This window comes from Calidris pugnax, unplaced genomic scaffold (genome assembly GCF_001431845.1).
Source record: "Calidris pugnax isolate Ruff unplaced genomic scaffold, ASM143184v1 scaffold38, whole genome shotgun sequence".
NCBI lineage: Eukaryota > Metazoa > Chordata > Aves > Charadriiformes > Scolopacidae > Calidris > Calidris pugnax.
The window spans coordinates 1,923,621-1,940,366 of NW_015090995.1; the positions used below are offsets into that span (position 1 = coordinate 1,923,621).

General features: G+C 50.6%; 1 protein-coding gene across 1 annotated transcript in view; it reads right to left on the reverse strand.

Moving 5' to 3' along the window:
* Nucleotides 1–5,400: 5,400 nt before the first annotated feature.
* The window catches only part of FAM155B (family with sequence similarity 155 member B), a 32,880-nt gene continuing 21,534 nt past the window's right edge, over nucleotides 5,401–16,746 (reverse strand). The window contains exons 2-4 of the mRNA XM_014955336.1: nucleotides 15,420–15,591; nucleotides 13,659–14,370; nucleotides 5,401–6,457 (exon numbers count right to left, since the gene is read on the reverse strand). Coding sequence (XP_014810822.1) covers nucleotides 13,952–14,370; nucleotides 15,420–15,591 — 591 coding nt within the window. The 3' untranslated portion in view covers nucleotides 5,401–6,457; nucleotides 13,659–13,951. The remainder of the gene's footprint in view (nucleotides 6,458–13,658; nucleotides 14,371–15,419; nucleotides 15,592–16,746) is intronic.

Sequence of the window (16,746 nt, forward strand, 5' to 3'; positions counted from 1 at the left end):
TTAAGGTCCCCTCCAACCCAAACCATTCTATGATTCTTAAAACACAAAGGGGACTGGTAGGAAAAATGAAAGCAGGATGTAATGGATAATACAAAGATAACCTCTCCTTGATGCATATAGCAATTCCTGTTACTTGGTTCAGGGGACTTCTTGTGATGTTTCCACATTAAGACAAGGAAGTTGAATGTAATTTAACATCCCTTGCCTTTATCAGCTTTGATCTCTGCTTGCACTTAACACTTCCTTTTTCAAAGGAAAATTAGATCCTGGATGCTTTTCTTTTCAGGGTGTTGCCCAAAGGGCAGTAGGATGGATGGATCCCTATTGGGTACCACCACATGACTACACATGGCATCCTGGATGTGCCATGCAGTATGTCTGGCTGGCTTCCCTAACACCAAACTCACCTCCAGAACCTCCTTTTGTGAGCTCTCACCTTGACGAGCCAAAGACTCTCAACTGCTCTCACCAGGAGTGAGTTTTCTTAATGTACAACTGATTTCATGACAAGGATGAGATTTTGTGGAGGAGAACAGAAATGGGACACTGATCTGAGGGGTCATGGCTGGAACAGGGCTGCAAGAGGGAAGACTCCTTGGGGCCCAAGAAGAGCAGGGGGTTAACATGGTATAGAAAAAAAAAGTGGATAATACAGTTGGACTGGAAATAACTTATAGAATCATTCAGGTTGGAAAAGACCGTTGGGATCATGGAGTCCAACCATCAACCCTATTCTGCAAAGTTCTCCCCTACACAATATCCCCCAACACCACATCTAAAATTATAATTAAGCACATCTCACCTTCCAGATCTATTTGCTTATAAGGGCAACAGGAAGAGGATTTTGTTCGGTCCTTCCAAAACAGCCTGCAACATCCAGCCTAACCTCATCTCGTCTCCTCTGCCACTATTTAAAAAGAAGTCCCCAGGATGGCACCAGCACATTCCTGCTGACCACCAGCAGATCTTCTCAACAGCTGATGATCTGCCCTTCTGTAGACTCCAGGAACATGATGACCAAGGCCATCCTGCTTGCCACTGCTTTGCTTTCAGGTTTTTGGGATTATTTATCTTTTTTTTTTTTTCAGAATATTGGGTCCTACAGTTTCTCCTGATCTGGTTTAATTAACAGGGAGTTTGGGTAAACTCCTGGCTCAGGGCAGGTTCACGAGAGAGGATGATAATCAAAGTCCCACATGGCACCAGCAACACCATCTCCTTGAAATACGCTTCTCTATGGATATAGATGAAAAAAAAGGAAAGGAACTTTTACTGTTTTCATGTGAAAGCAGAAAAAACACTCCTTCTCAGCCCTTTTCTGTCAAGGGGCTTCACTTCAATATGATTTAAGCTAAATTAATAAAGACAACGATGTTTTCAGTGGAGAAAACATATTGGTATGACCTTGATCTTTCTCAGTTACCAACACAGATCTGATGGAACAGCACAGACCTTTGGGCAGAATCAGGGCCGTGTTCTGAAGTGGGAGAAGGAGAGACCAGGAGAAATAGTGAGAAGGAAAGAAGTCCCACAGTAAAACCCATCTGGCTCATCACACCCGACGTATAAACCCACATAAACCCACCTTCTACAGCCCATCAGGCAGCTCCTGCTTTGCCATGGCAAGGGGCTTGCTAATGAAAAATAAATTGAAAGCTCTTACTTAACGCAAATTTTAGACAAAAAGAAGAGAACAAAGGAGTCCTCCAGGCAAAAAATGTGGAAAATTACAATCATTAATAATTTCTTCAACTCTTAACTACAAGATTTTCATCAGTTTTCTGAGGCGGCATCGCACTAACTTTCCAGTCACAAAATCCCCAAACCCACAAAAAAAAAAGAATACCTGCTTGATCACATAACAATAAATGAAGAACAACTTGCCAACATCGGGGTACTCTGGTTTGAATGTATCCAGAGCATCCAGGCTTTGAAAGGCCTGGAAACATCCTTGAACTTCCCAGTAGGTGTTAAACAGCCTGAAACTGTGTTCTTATAGCAAAGAGCACGAAGGACAAGAAAACACAGTTTGTCTCCAGGATTCTTAGTTTCACCTTTTCAAATGTTGGTGTGAAAAACAAGGCCCTCATGCCTATTTTTAGGTGTGTGGTAACAAGTTGCCCACTTTTCACAAGTCCTCAGTACTCCTCTGTCCCGGGAAGATGGAGAAGCTTCAGAAGCTCTGAAATTGTTCAGAAATACAGTTTACAGCCCAGTTTCTGGATGCACACACTTGAAAAATGATACTTTTTGCTTTTTTGCAGAACACAGAGCCTTGCGTGTCATCTATTAAACTATATAAAGAAATACAGAATCAAAGGGAACTCCTAGATCCCATCCAGAAGAGATGATGCTGGAAACCCAGACCCCACCCATGATTTCAGCCCCATCTCACACCTCAAAGCAGTTCCAAATCTGGAGCTTGATTGGGGTCTGCAGCACTTTTTATTGTTTTCTCAAGGGGGTGCAGCATTTTCCACGCTTTTTTCCCCCAGCAGAAACATTTTAACGTTGCCCATTTCATTTTAACGTTGCCCATTTCAGTTTTTATGGAGCCACAAGGCAAATTTACAGCAGAGAAACTTCTCTCTCACCCCACACCACCCTCCAGCTTTGATGTCTGCCGACCTATAGGCATGAAAATTTATACCCACTTAACTCGCATCAGCTCCAAATCCCTGCTAATGAAATCCCCAGGAACCAGCACGTTCCTGGGTTGATTTTCAGCTGCTGCATCAATTTGGGCACCACGTGGCCACTGAGACCCTTTCCCTGTGCTTTGCCCAATGCTCATTACAAGCTCAGGACCAGCATCATTGCTCTCCAGGCTGGACAGGCATGTGCCTTCTTGTCCCCTTCTCCAACCCCATAAATCTGAAGCCCTTTTGATATAGTGGCCAAGCCCCAAGAGATGCCTCTTTCAGGGTATGCTGGAGGCAAGGAGACATGGCATGCTCATAGATCCTCTCTTCCTGGGAAGGCAGTGGCCAAGGGGAGAGATTCTTGGGGTCTCTTGAACCAGAGGAGCCTAGAGAGCACGGGAGAGGGATGTGGTGCCTCAGATGGGATGACACAGGGGCATCAAAAGGAGCTGCCAAGAACAAATCACTTCTGAAGCCTGCAGTGTGGCACTCCAGCAGTCACTGCAGCAGGAGCAGGGACACCAGGGGAGCAGCTGGGTCCAAGAGTGCAGCTACACAAATCCAGCAGTTAAGCATCAATCCAGAGCTGTTATATAGAGAGATACCAGGAAATCCCTTGCATTTGGCTCGGAAATCCCACTAATTGCACGCTGATGTGTGGATATTTCGGGAGCAGCTTTGCTGTACCCTTGTCCTGCTCTTCCACAGCCTCCCTAAGCCTCTGCCACAGCAGAGCCACACCACGGTGCTATTCCAGGTCTGATTTAAAAGGCTCCACAGCTCATCATCACCACCTTACCCAGTGCTGAGCATGGCAGAGACACCAGCCGGGGCTTTCTCATCGCTGCAGCAGGAGCTTGGAAGGACCAACCAATGGCACGTGGCTCGCTGGGACCCATCCTGCCAGCAGTGCAGGACAAAGTCACCCCAAACACATTCTTCTGAGAAGCCTGATGCTGTGTCTCAGGGTTATTTAACAGCTCCAGCCCTTTGCAGGGCTCATATATAGTTTCTAGGGCCCAGCTGAGGCCCAGTGCTCCTCAAATTAGGGCAGTTCAGAGCACACCCATGAGGAACCACTGATGAAAAGACCTTAAAAGCAAGGGAGAGGGGGCAGGTGGGATGCAGGCATCAGGAAATAATCTGGATTGGATTTAAGTGCCTTCAGCAGGGTATGTGCTAACCTGAGGCACCTGAGTCCTCTTCTGGAGGCAGCCTCTGGTGTGTCCTCTGCTGTCTGTCTCTGGGGTTAAGCATCATCCCCTCCATGCGAATAAGAAGAGTCGCTCCCCCAGGATACTGTTAGCTCCATCCTGCGTCCACATTAGGAGTTCTTGTTCACACTTCATCCTGGGAAGGATCTTGACTCTGCCTTCTTTTTACACTTTGGTGACACCAGAAAATGGTACCCTCTGAAAATCAAAGCAGCAGGCTGGAACAAACAAACAAGCACGAAAGGATTTTAAAATAAAAATGCCCTGATTTGCATTGGCAAAGCTCCTCACCAAAGCTGTGAAGGTTACCTGAGAAATTTGGTGGGAATCTCCAATCTCCTGCCTCTGGGTTTTGTGGGCAAAAAGGACAACCAGGTGGTGGTATCAATGAAAAATCTCCCTCTGAAAGGAAGTGTGATGCCACCTTCTACCCAGGTGGTGGATACCCCGAGCAAAGAAATGAACCTCAGGCACCAATCCATCTGCTGCCATTAATGGCCAGGGAAGAAACGCTTGTGTGCCCGTGTCCAGGTATAAAAAGGGGATGGGCAGCCCTGGAATACTTTGGATTTTGCAGCTGAAGAGCTGAATATGGACACTGGGGCAAAGAGAAGACCCAAAGGCCAGAAAATGATGCCTTGTGTTCCAGCTGTGATAGATCCTGCTAATTATTTACTCGCCCAGCCCCTCGTGCCATCACCCACCAGACACCCCGCTCCTCAGGGTTCTCCTGCTGCACCCACTGCTGCTTCTTCTCCTCTGCTCTGGTTTTACAGCAGAGCCCGTGGCCCCCCAGCACCTTCCCTCTTGTAGGGGTCTACTCTACCAAGCTGCTTTAAAAAAAAATAAAACATATATATATATGTGTACCTCTGTCCAATTTTATCCCCCTCCCGTTTATTTATTTATTTTTTTTACTCTCTTTTCCTCGTCTTCTTTCCAAGCTGAGACTTTTCAGCTCGGGGTAGGAATGGCCAAAGTGTAACTTCAGAGTTTTATGACATGGCCTTTTGCAGCCTGGCATGCAGCATTCAATTTGGAGCGGAGTGTCCTAGCTCTGTTGCATGCCGAGATCTGTTGTCCAGATGAATTAATTCCAGATTATATGTGGGTGTGGGCTTCAGCTGGGCAAAATTTGGATACCCTGGTTTAGTCATTATTCTCTGATGAATCTCTTGGTGACAGTCTTTGCCCCTATTGTTCTGAGGTGAGCCCCATGGCAAGAAATGTGAAGGCGAGAAACAAAAGAATATAAAGAAAGGTTACGAAATCAAATTCAGTAAGGCAGGGTTATTGTCCCTCCATTCTGCCTCTTCTGTCCTCCATTTGAGATTGGATTTTGCAGGGGGAAAAAAAAAACAAACCAAACAACCAAACAACCCCAAACCACCACCCCGTAGGACAGACGGAGAGAGTCTGGGGGGCAGGTTCTGGTGGGGAGCAAGGGAAAGGGGGGGCATCAGCCCATCCCACCACCTCTCAGCACCACGGGACCCCCCCTCCCCAGCCCAAATCAAAGCGCAGAGAAAGGGAGGAGGAAGAAGTTATCATCAATTCTTAACATTTTATTTCTTTACTGGGTTAAACAAGGAGCGGAGAAAACCTCTGCCCCAAAATACAACAGAACTGAAAGCATTACAGGTACAGAGACTATTGAACACAGAGAGTAGTAGGATAATATTTTTAATACAACTGAATTATAGCATGGTTTTTTGTGTTTTTTGTTGGGGTTTTGTCTTTTTTTTTGTTTGTTTTTTTTTTTTTTCAAACCATTTTGGAAAATAAATGTAATAGGAACTAGTGCAAAAAAGTTCTAAACATGAAGCACAGTGTATAAAATGGCATAAGAAAACTGTCCCCTCGAGGACACAGTCACTTTCTTATGACAGAGGGGAGAAAGAGAAACAGAAGGGGGGTGGGAACAGAGAGGGAGGGTCCGGGAGGCAGAGGAAGAAAGCTGGAAAGAAAGAGAAACCGGGCAGGGGGATTAGAAAGAATATTTTGACTTCAGCAGTATGTTTGTTGTTTTGTTTTCTTCTTTTTTTTTTTTTTATTTTTCACCTCGCCACCACGTACTGTAAAAGGACCTTTTTTTTTTTTTTTCTTTTTTTTTTTTTCTTTTTTTTCCTTGTAGGTCTGAGCTCTGTAACCACCGACATTTCACAAGCACTTGAGAAGGGTTCGGTCACAAGCAGCCTGGTCCCACCACAGGCAAAGCCATCCCGGTGGGGGGGCATGGAGGGGGGCTCTGGTCCCTGACGATGTCCCCCCACCTTCTCCCCAGGCCTGGAGTTGGGGGGGGACACACAGAGAGACCTCACCTCGGCCACCAGCATCTCCCGCGCTCGGAGTGAGGATGGGCAAGAGGGCAAGGAGGCTTTCTTTGGGGCTCTTTCCCCAAAATGATCCCCGAAATGTCCCTTAAAATGGTTCTTGGTGAACCGCGGCGGCGGCTTTTCCCCCCTTGGCTGCATCCCTTGCTGGACCAGCACCTGGAATTTTTTTTCTTCCAACTTTTCAACTCCCGCGAGCGTTGGGAAGCGTCTCCGGTTTTCGAAGGCATCCCGTGATGTCTGAATGTTACCGAAAGGCTAGGAGGAGCTGGATTCGTTTTGGGGTTTGGAAAAGAAAAAAAAACAACAAAAAACAGAGCTTGGTTAGAGGGATGGCCGAGGACGGGGAGAAGAAGGGGTGATCCCACCACCAGCCGAGGATGGGGAGAAGAAGGGGTGATCCCACCACCGGCCGAGGACGGGGAGAAGAAGGGGTGATCCCACCACCGGCCAAGGATGGGGAGAAGAAGGGGTGATCCCACCACCGGCCAAGGATGGGGAGAAGAAGGGGTGATCTCTCCCAGGCAGCAGCCAATTCCCAAAGGGAAGGTGCCCAAGCTCTTCCCAAGGTGTGTTATCCCGGATTTAAACCCTCCTCCCGGTAAGAAAGGGCATCTCTCCAGTTTGCTTTCCCCACGGAGCCACTCTCAGCCCGCTGCCCCCAAGAAATTGGCTGGATGCTATTTTAAGTAGAGCTGGTTGGAATTCCTTACAAATTGCTATTCTCTTCGAATCCGCTGCCACCAGTTCCAACTGTGCGAGCAGAAAAAGTGTGATTGATTTTTTTTCTCCTAATTTTTTTCTTTTTTTGCATTTATATTTTTTTGAAAATGAAAGGTTTTGTGGGAAAAGGGCTGTTCCTTGATGTGTTTCTCAATTTGAAAAAAAAAAAAAAAATAATAAAAATTGGTCATAATTATCAATATGGCTTGTTTTGACAAGTTTCAAAATTAAAAAAGAAACACAACTGTCTGGCTTGAAATGTCTTTTTGTTTTGCAACTCAAGCACGTACAGTTCCCAAATAAATACGTTTAAAAATGGTAAAAACCAAACCCAAATTTCATAAGCCAAACTTAATCCAAACCTAATTTTTTTTTGTTTGTTGGCTTTTTTTTCTTTTTTGGCGAGTTTCAGTTTACAACAAGCAAAGTTGTCGACTTCCTGGGCTGAAAGAAGGCTCGTCATAAAATGCTAACGAGACTGGAAACCGCTCCTGACCTTGTTTCGAGCAAAAAGTACTCGATAGGCAGCCTCTGAAAGCGAGATGAGGTGTTTAGAAATTAAGCCCATCTCTCTTGCCCACGAACACCCAGCCCTCTGAGGGATGGGGGTTCTGAGAGCTTTGATCAAATCCCAAAACTTTTACAAGGAATTTTTTTAATTATTATTTTTTATTTTTATAATTTATACTTCATAATAATTTATTATTGTTATTTTATTCTTTTTGAAGGTTCTTCTTTGAAAATGATTTATCCTTTGCCTACAGCCACGGCATCTCCTTTGCCCCCCTTCACCCCCAGAAGGTCCCTTTGGGACCTGCCCTGGACCTGCTGATGGTGGTGACGTCCCTCAAAGGTTCCCAGCTCCAAACGACTCGGGGCAGAGGTAAAACCCCTCCTTGCCCAGTGCTCCCCAACCCAGTGGGACCAGCATCCACCAGCCTTAGGTCCAGGGAGGAGGCAGCTGCACTGGCCACGATGGAAAAGGCCACGTGTGGGACCCCTCCCCACCAAGGACCACCTATGGGTGGTGGTGGATCAAGCCCCATTTTTGGGAGGATGCTCTTCTCTGCTCAGCTGTGGGGAGGGCGGTCGGTGCTGGATTCCCTGTTTGAGATAGAGCCTGGGGCTGCAAAAAAGGTGTAAAACACCCTGATTTTCAGCAGTCAGGTGCTGGGTCTTGGCTGGCACTCAGAGGACAAGCAGAGCGGGGCTTTTCCTGTCCCGTCCCCCCATTGCAGTGATGGATGGGACTGGAACCAGTCACCCAAACAGCCATATGGACCGAGAACACCCAAAAAAAGCTGCTGAAAAGCTTCACTCCTGAAATAAAACCAAACGATGCTTGGACCAGTGCAGCCCCCCCGGAGCTGTTGTGGTCCAGGAGCCCTAAAGAGCCTCCTGCTGGGTCAAGAAGGGATGATGTTGGGGTTTCATGACATGGGTACCCCTGTCACCCCCTGGGATGCCCAAGAGCTGACTTGGATGGGGTGAAGTAGATGGTTATTAACATCCTGCCTAAACATTCGACGCTGCCCTTCCTAAGCTCTGAAGGATAATTTAAGGGAGATTTATACCCGTGGAGCAGCTCAAGAAGTCTATAAACAAAATTGCCTGACACATAACGGAATTTAATAGGGATTTTCACAGAATCCAAGTACGTTTCTGTCCTGATTTTGTCTCTACCCATTTCTATAGGCATTCCTTTCCGAGGTGGTAGCGAGGTATCATATTCTAATTTATCACGAGCTGCTGCGTGACTTTTTGGGAGGGCAAAGCCTTCAATCCCAAGGCTGTGCCCCCTCCCTGAAGGATGGGGCTGGGGGGGGAGGGATGGATCCTGTCCCACCGGCCGCACAAACCACCCTGCTCCGGGCTGTAAATCACCCACCTCCCCTGCCCGGGGAGACCTTGCTGGCCCAAAGGCACCAACAGAGCTCAGCACTGGGAAACAGCACCTCCATGGCGAGGAGGATCCTGCTCCGGGAGCAGCAGATATCAGGGATTTTCTTTTCCTTTTTTTTTTTTTCATTTTTTCTTTTTTTAAACGCGGGCAGAGGAGCTGTCTCCCAGCATCGCCTGCAGTCCTGAGTGGCAGTGAATGAACTGCCCTGACATCTCCTATTGAAGCAAAGCAAAATGTGTTGAACAAAAACCATTTCAAGATGTTTTCCGAGTGTTGCCAAGTTACTCAACATGTTCTGCTTTAGTTGTCAGATGCTTTCAAAGCGATTTCCCTAACTCAGAGCACGAATGGTGAGGGCTCTCCCTGGGAATCTTTTGCCTGGGGCTACCATGGATCTGTATTTTCATAAGAAAAAGGCTCAACTAATGATTAATCTTCACCAGAGGAAGCAGGGCCTTTCTTTGGGATTTTTCTTCAGTTATTTTTAATTAATTTGTACAACTGGCAGTTACATTAAAGTGCAAAACCCAGGACTAATGCTCCAGCCGGGCAGGACTCGGCTACCTTTCCTCCTGCTGCCCCATCTGCTCTGCCCATGGGGACCCCCTGGGGACAGCATCACCCCTTGGCTCCCCCAGTGCTGTGGGGCACAGCGAGGCTCTGGCCAGGGAGGAATCACTGCTTTCTGATGGGCATCTTCCTCTGAGTGGAGAGGAATTTATCCACTGAAGGAAAGGTTGGGTTCTAGGTATTAATCCCAATGCGCGGCACCTTCTATAATAGGGAGAAGAAACCACCTCGTTGAATAAAAAGGAGAAAGCACCTTGGGTTTAAATTCCTGGCAGGATAAATCTATTTGGACCTGGTGTTTTCCAAGGTCCCAAGTGGCTGCAGGAACGTGTCTCTGCAAAGGGCACCTGGTCTGCTGGGCACAGGAGGGGCTCAGGTGGAAGGGTAATGGCATTCATGGGGCAAGAAACCCTTTCTCTCCTTATCCCAACCCCTTCTCTCCTTATCCCAACCCTCTCTCTCCTTATCCCAACCCTCTCTCTCCTTATCCCAACCTTTTCCCTCCTTATCCCAACCCCTTCTCTCCTTATCCCAACCCCTTCTCTCCTTATCCCAACCCTTTCTCTCCTTATCCCAATCCCTTCTCTCCTTATCCCAACCCTTTCTCTCCTTATCCCAACCCTTTCTCTCCTTATCCCAACCCTTTCCCTCCTTATCCCAACCCCTTCTCTCCTTATCCCAGGCACACTCACTCCATGTTTTAATAAAAAAATCACGTCAGTGGTATTAACCGAGACAATGTAAACGTCTCCTTTCTGGATTTTTCCCTTTGTATAGCAAAGGGAAAACTAATATGGATGGAGGATTATTAAGGTTGTAATGTCAGCCCAAAGAGGAGATTTTTATCCGACGGCCTTATAATGATGGACTGCGACATACACCGCTTCCAGCTGCTCCGTCCTGTTCTGTGAACAGCCTAGTCTGGATTCATTTAACGAGATTGGCAAAGTGTTGAATACAGCATATGGTGCCCTAAAACCACAGAACTTATTGACAGCAGCCCAGACTCGCTAAATAAAAGAACTCCTTCCAAAAGCCTCGGTCTGTGAAGACTCAGCACTTTCCTTCCAGTCACACTAGGTAAAATCCCGACCCTGCGCCTGCTGCCAGCGCGGCTCCGCGCCCCCCCTGCACCCCATCCTCCTGCACAGTACCCTCACGTGAACACCTCCTGGGAAGCCACCCCTGGAAAAAGGCAGGGATCTCCTCTGGCTACAGCGTGGCTGCCCCCCAGATCCTCCTCGCTCCCCCGGGCTGATGAGGCTGATGTGACTACACCTCCTCAGCCACCACGCTAAAGACCTCATTTTGGAAATGGTTGGGTTTTCCGGCCATTCCCTGCCTCCCGAGATGAAGCTCATCAGCTGATGCTATGGAAGGTGAAGACGTTGCTCCCAGGTTATTCCAGTAAAACCCCTGCCATCCTCCCCTGGGGCCTCCGAAGATAACTCAGGCTATTTGACCTCACTCCCCCATCACAAAAACCATTAAGAACCCGAGCCTGGGTGGACAGGGAACACACTGGTCCATCCCTCCGCCCGCCGGCGGTGCAGAAGAGCCTCGGGGCAGGCAGAAAGGGCACGAACCCCTCAAAGAAGGGAATTATTTGCGCTGAGACAGGCAGAGAGGGTGCAGAAGAGCGAGCCCGAGCGCGCAGGCTCAGGCGCTGCTCAGTGTCACACCAGCAGACAATGAATAGGGGCCAGTGACTCAGGGCCACTCGCTGACGCACCACACTGGGCTATTCTTCTCTCTCTAGATGAGTCGTTCAAAGATTGGATGCAGCCTATCTCCGAGAGAGAGAGAGAGAGAGGAGAGAGAGGCGCCTGGAATTAGCTTAACTCTTGGCAGTACATGAAAAATCTAATTTCCTTAAGAGCGAACTGGATCCGGCTGTCTCGAGGCAGGCACAGGGCTCTGCTCCCTCCCTCGGTCTGGCTGTTTGCTTGCACTAATCATCAAAGCAGCTACACAACTCATTTCTTCGCAGCAGAGCCAGCGGAGGAGTTGGATCCCTCTTTGCATGTCCAAGCTCTCAGACCAGATCCCTATTTCCATGTCCAAGCTTTGAGACTGGATCCCTATTTCCACGTCCAAGCTTTCAGACTGGATCCCTATTTCCACATCCAAGCTCTCAGACTGGATCCCTATTTCCACATCCAAGCTCTCAGACTGGATCCCTATTTGCACCTCCAAGTTCTCAGCTTGGTGTAAACTAGACCAAAACTATATAAGGATGCTGTGAGGAAGAGTCAAACGACAATGGTCCTACCTTTCCTGGGTAGTGACAGCAAAGAAATGTGCTCGGGAAACGCTCTGCATCTTCCATGACCACCACCTCTCCCAGCCCTCTAACCAAGGGTTCACAGGCTTTGTATCTGTGGGGCTTTGGTAACAGGTAACTGATAACGTGTAAACATCACCCCAAAGCTCTGAGATTCAAGTCAAAACAGAAATCAAACGTTCAGCTGCTTCTCAGAGCCTCTTTGGTCTGGAAATGGGCTGGAAATGTCAGGAAACCTGTCCTTTCCACGAGATGTCTGGTACTTCCTTCTTCCAGCCGGGTAGGAAGTAGCTTTGCTCATGGGGTTCTGCTCTTTGCTTCACCTCAACAGACACCAGAAACCACAAAACTCTTACAGTCCTCAACTCTGTGACTTTTGGGAGCCTCAAAGGTACCTGGGACGGGTTTGAGATGCAGCAGGACGTTCCTCCTGCTCCATCCCTGCCTGTCACCAAGGGCCGCAGCCACCCAGCCTGGGCTCTGCTGCAGGCTCCCCCCTCAAAAGGCAGCCTAGAAACAGAGGGACCATCCCACGTCCTCTGTGGCAAACGAGCAGGTTCATATTCATATCACGACCAGGACATTTTTCAGCTGATTTGTGCTAAAACGCACCCTCCTCCTTCCCCTTGCCCACCCCCAGAATGAACCTTCTCATCTCTGGTGCCTGGCCCGGAGGAGCAGCACCATCCCCCGTGCACCACCGTGCTGGGAATAGTTCCTGGGGGGGTGAGTGGAGAATCTGGGAGTTTCCTAGGAAAGGGGGAATCTGTTTTGGGCTGAATCCCTGGAAACACTGAGCTCAGGTTAAAAAAAAACCCACAAGCAGGTGAGCCAAACGATGCTGCACCAGCCAGCACCTTGCCCGGCCGAGTCCAGCTGGCCCAGCTGGGCTCCTGGAAAAATTCTGATCTGGGGGGCATCCATGGATAGAAAGTATTCACAAAAACTCTCTTCCCCAGCTGGGCTTTATTAGCGCCTCTTCTTTGTGTGGGAGACTCTCCCTACAAGCCAGATTTCTCCAGCCCTTTTTTTTGCCCAGTCCCTCTGCCATCCAGTTGATGATTTGTAGCTGGGAAGCATGGAAGGCCGCCTGGAAGGATGCCTCCTGACACCCTGCATCCAATTGTTACCATGCGCCATCCCGCTCCCTCCTCGGCTTAAGCCTGTGCCCTGCTGGAGCCACATCTCCCTCACTCTGCTTGGAAAGAAAAGCCAAAAAAAAGTTAAACCCAAATCATCAGGACGCTTGGCAAAGCGGGATGTGGGAATGCTGGGGACATCCCTCCTGCTCCATGCCTCCTCCATCCCTCTCCACCTCCTTGCACAGAGGAGGAGAGAGAAGAGGCTGGAGGAGCACATAATGGGATGAACCCCGAGTAGTACCACAGTGTAGTGGAACATCATCCCAGTCCTGTCCTCCAAATCTCATCAGTGGGGGGCACGTGGAGGGGATTGCCACCCTGGGGACGCTGCACCCCACCGGGATGGTTCTGCCTTGATGCAGGGGGTGGACATCCCGGTGAGGTGGGGCAAAGCTGTGCAGAGAGGTTCTGCCTCCCTGCCCACCTGGCCCTTCGGGATTTATAGAATCCTAGAATTGTCTAGGTTGGAAGAGACCCTTGGGATCATCGAGTCCAACCATCTACCCCACTCTACAAAGTCCTCCCCTACACCATGTCCCTCAGCACTGCATCTAAACGGCCCTTAAACACAGCCAGGGATGGGGACTCCACCCCCTCCCTGGGCAGCCTGTTCCAATGCCCGACCACTCTTTTGGTGAAAAATTCTTTCCTAATGTTTATGGACCAAGGAGGAAAAGAAATGGGGCTGGGCTGACTGTCAGACCCTTAGCATGTCACTGGTGGGTATGGTGGCACTCGCGGCAGGTGGCCAGAAGATGCGTGGCACTCTCAGAGGGGGGACACCTCATCCAAAAGGGACCCCCTCCCCTCCGTTTTCCCCTGCCCACCCCCTCACCCCGTGCCATACCTTCCTGCGCCGGCGCCTCGGCCAGGCCGGGCACGTGGCGCTGCCCGGCTGCTACTGACCGAACCCTTCTCAAGGCCGAGTCCCGCAGCCCTGTGCGCGTTAGAGACTCTTCATCACGGGGATGCCCCGCGGCGAGCAGCTCTTGGGGGGATGTGCGGGGGCGTTGTGTGCACGCGCGTCACCCCCAATCCCGTGCCTCCCATTGGAGGAATAGCATGTTGCCCCCCCCTTTCGTGGAAAAACAAAAAAAAGATCTGGCGTTCTTCTTGGAGGTCGGCTCTCTCCCCTCCGGGTCACTCGTCCCGCGCCACGCTCTCCTCCAAGGCGGGCAGGGCCTCCAAGCTGAGCCCTCTGCCGGCTGCCCCGCCGCCCCCGTGCACGCTCGAGAAGGACACCATGGTGTGGAGAAGCATCAGGACCAGCACGCAGAGTCTGATCCTGCTGCTGCCGAGGCGAGACCCTGCGGAGACCGGCAGCAAGGATGGGGAGTGGGGCTGGTGGTACTGGTGGTGGTGGTGGTGGTGGTGGTAGAGGTGGTAGTGGTTCTGCCGCTGGTGATGGAGGTGGGGGTCGTGGCGGTGGAAATGGAGTGACTCGGACGCTGCGGATTTGGGGGATGTGTTGTCGTTGCTGTCTGGGGGGTGGTCGCAGGAGTCCCATTGCACCTCGCAGCACTTGGCCTCCTCGTCGGGCAGCTGGTGCTCCAGCAGACCTGTGGGAAGGAAGAAGAGGAAGAGGAGGGGGTCAGATGGCAAAGAGGGCTGCAGAGGGACTGAGCCAGCCACGTGCCACGGGATGGGCAGAGCCTGAGAACCAGGACACCCAGAGACCCCCCGGGACCGGCCCCCAGTGGGGCTGTGAGCCCACGTGGACCAATGTGCAGGCAGAGAGCACAGCCCTGGGACACGTGCAGGACACCCCAAATGCTGCTCATAGAGGTTAAAAATACCAGTCCTGCTTTAATCCCACCACCTTCAGCTCCTTACACACTTGCTTTACCTTTCAATTAGATATAGGGCTTTAATTTCATAGAATCACAGCATGGTTTGGGTTGGAAGGGACCTTAAAGATCATCCAGTTCCAACCCCCCTGCCCTGGGCAGGGACACCTCCCACCAGACCAGGTTGCTCCAAGCCCCATCCAGCCTGGCCTTGGACCCCTCCAGGGATGGGGCAGCCACAGCTTCTCTGGGCAACCTGGTCCAGGCTCTCACCACCCTCAGGGTAAAGAATTTCTTCCTAGTATCTAGTCTAAATCTCCCCTCTTTCAGTTTGAAACCGGTACCCCTTGTCCTATTATTCCACTCCTTGTTCAAGAGTCCCTCCCCATCTCTCCTTTAGGTTCCCTTTAGGGACTGGAAGGGGCTCTGAGGTCTTCCTGGAGCCTTCTCTTCTCCAGGCTGAACAACCCCAACTTTCTCAGCCCATCCTCATAGAAGAAGTGCTCCAACTCCCTGAGCATCTTCATGGCCTCCTCTGGACCCATCCCAACAGGTCCATGTCCCTCCTGCTCTAAGCTGTGGGCTGTTGCCATGTCTCCATCAGCCACTGACACCTCAACCCTCCATGGGTATGGGCATTCAGGCAGTGCTTCATGTCTTTCCACGCTCTACCTCCTCCTCCTCCACCCCAAAAAGCCTTCAGAATCTGGCGTGTGGCTTGCAAGGCGTGATAAGGGTATTCCACAACTCCCTTGTCCCGTCCCCCCCCGTGCCCCCCCGGGGTGTTGGGGACCCCATCCCCGCTCCCCAGACCTCCTTACCCGTACAGATGAAGCCAGGCAAACCTCCATAGATCAGCTCGTCATTGTCCGGTAACACAAAGGGGCACCTGGTCTGCACCTCCAGGCAGTATTGCTTGCATGGGATCCGGTGTCGGCACTGTTGTTGGGTCACGTTGAAATACTCGGAGCACAGCCAGGCCTTGTAGACAGCCTAGGGGAAGCCACCAAGAGGGACACGTCACCTCCTCGAACGCCGGGGTTGCAGAGACAACGGGGTGAAAGGGGAAAGGAGAACTCTTAGCTCAAATGAGAAATGTGGGTCAGTACATGGGGGTCACTCACTGAACTCACCCGTCGATTAAAATAAACCGCTGAAGCATTTTGGGACTGTGGAACTCATCGAACGAGCTAAATCCACCACAAAAATAAACGGAATTAACCGCACGGATGGACTAACGTCCCCTGCAGACAGGCACTGCCACAGACCGCGGCGACTCCACCAAGATCGGTGGCCCAAGAGCTTGGTCCATCATGAGAAAAAGTCAAGCACCACTTTCTCCCTGTCCCAGAGCATCTTCCTCCTCTTCCTCCAGATGCCCCGCCACTCCCCCCGGGCAGGGTAGGGATTTACTCCTCCTCTAAAGCACTTTGGTCCCCATGGGCTCTGAACGTGGGACATGGGGCAGCAAAACAGGCCGTGGGCTGCTCTTCGTGGGGAACTTCCAAAGGCTGGAAGAGCTGCCGGCCAGAAGCAGGAGGGCACCACCGGGATGAGGCACAGGCAGCCTCTGCATCCTCAGGCTCGTCCCCTTCTGCCACCAAATAACACCTTCCCCACCTTCCCCACCCATCCACCTGGATCTGGGGAAGATTTAGAAATCTGGCACGTTTTGCTATGCCGTTTCTTTTGGCTGGAAGGGGCAGACCCTGGGGGGAACACACTCATTTTACAGGAGTATTTTGACCCTGGAACGTACCGAGGAGTGGTAGAGATGCCCCTGCACGCCCCACTGGCCTTTCCACTGGTTAGAGCTGTGCCTGGCAACCCTTCCAGAAGCAAAAGCAACCCTGGGAAGGGGGGTGACCAACGATGGTGGGTGCCAGGCTGTGCCACAACCCCTGCCTCCCCAACCCGTCCACTCCCTGGTCTCTCCCTCCCTCATCTCCACATGAGAAGAGGTGAGAAAGTGGTTCCATCAGCAGCTGAAAGATGCACCTTCCTTGGCAAAAACCAGCTCTTCCCTTCCACCTCCCGTGCCTCTGTGCCCATCACAGCCGACCAGGCACAACCCAGATGGCTTCGGTTAAGAGCGTATCTGGAGCATCCCCCTTTATCTCCCCAGCATCAGGCAGGGGTGGAAATTGT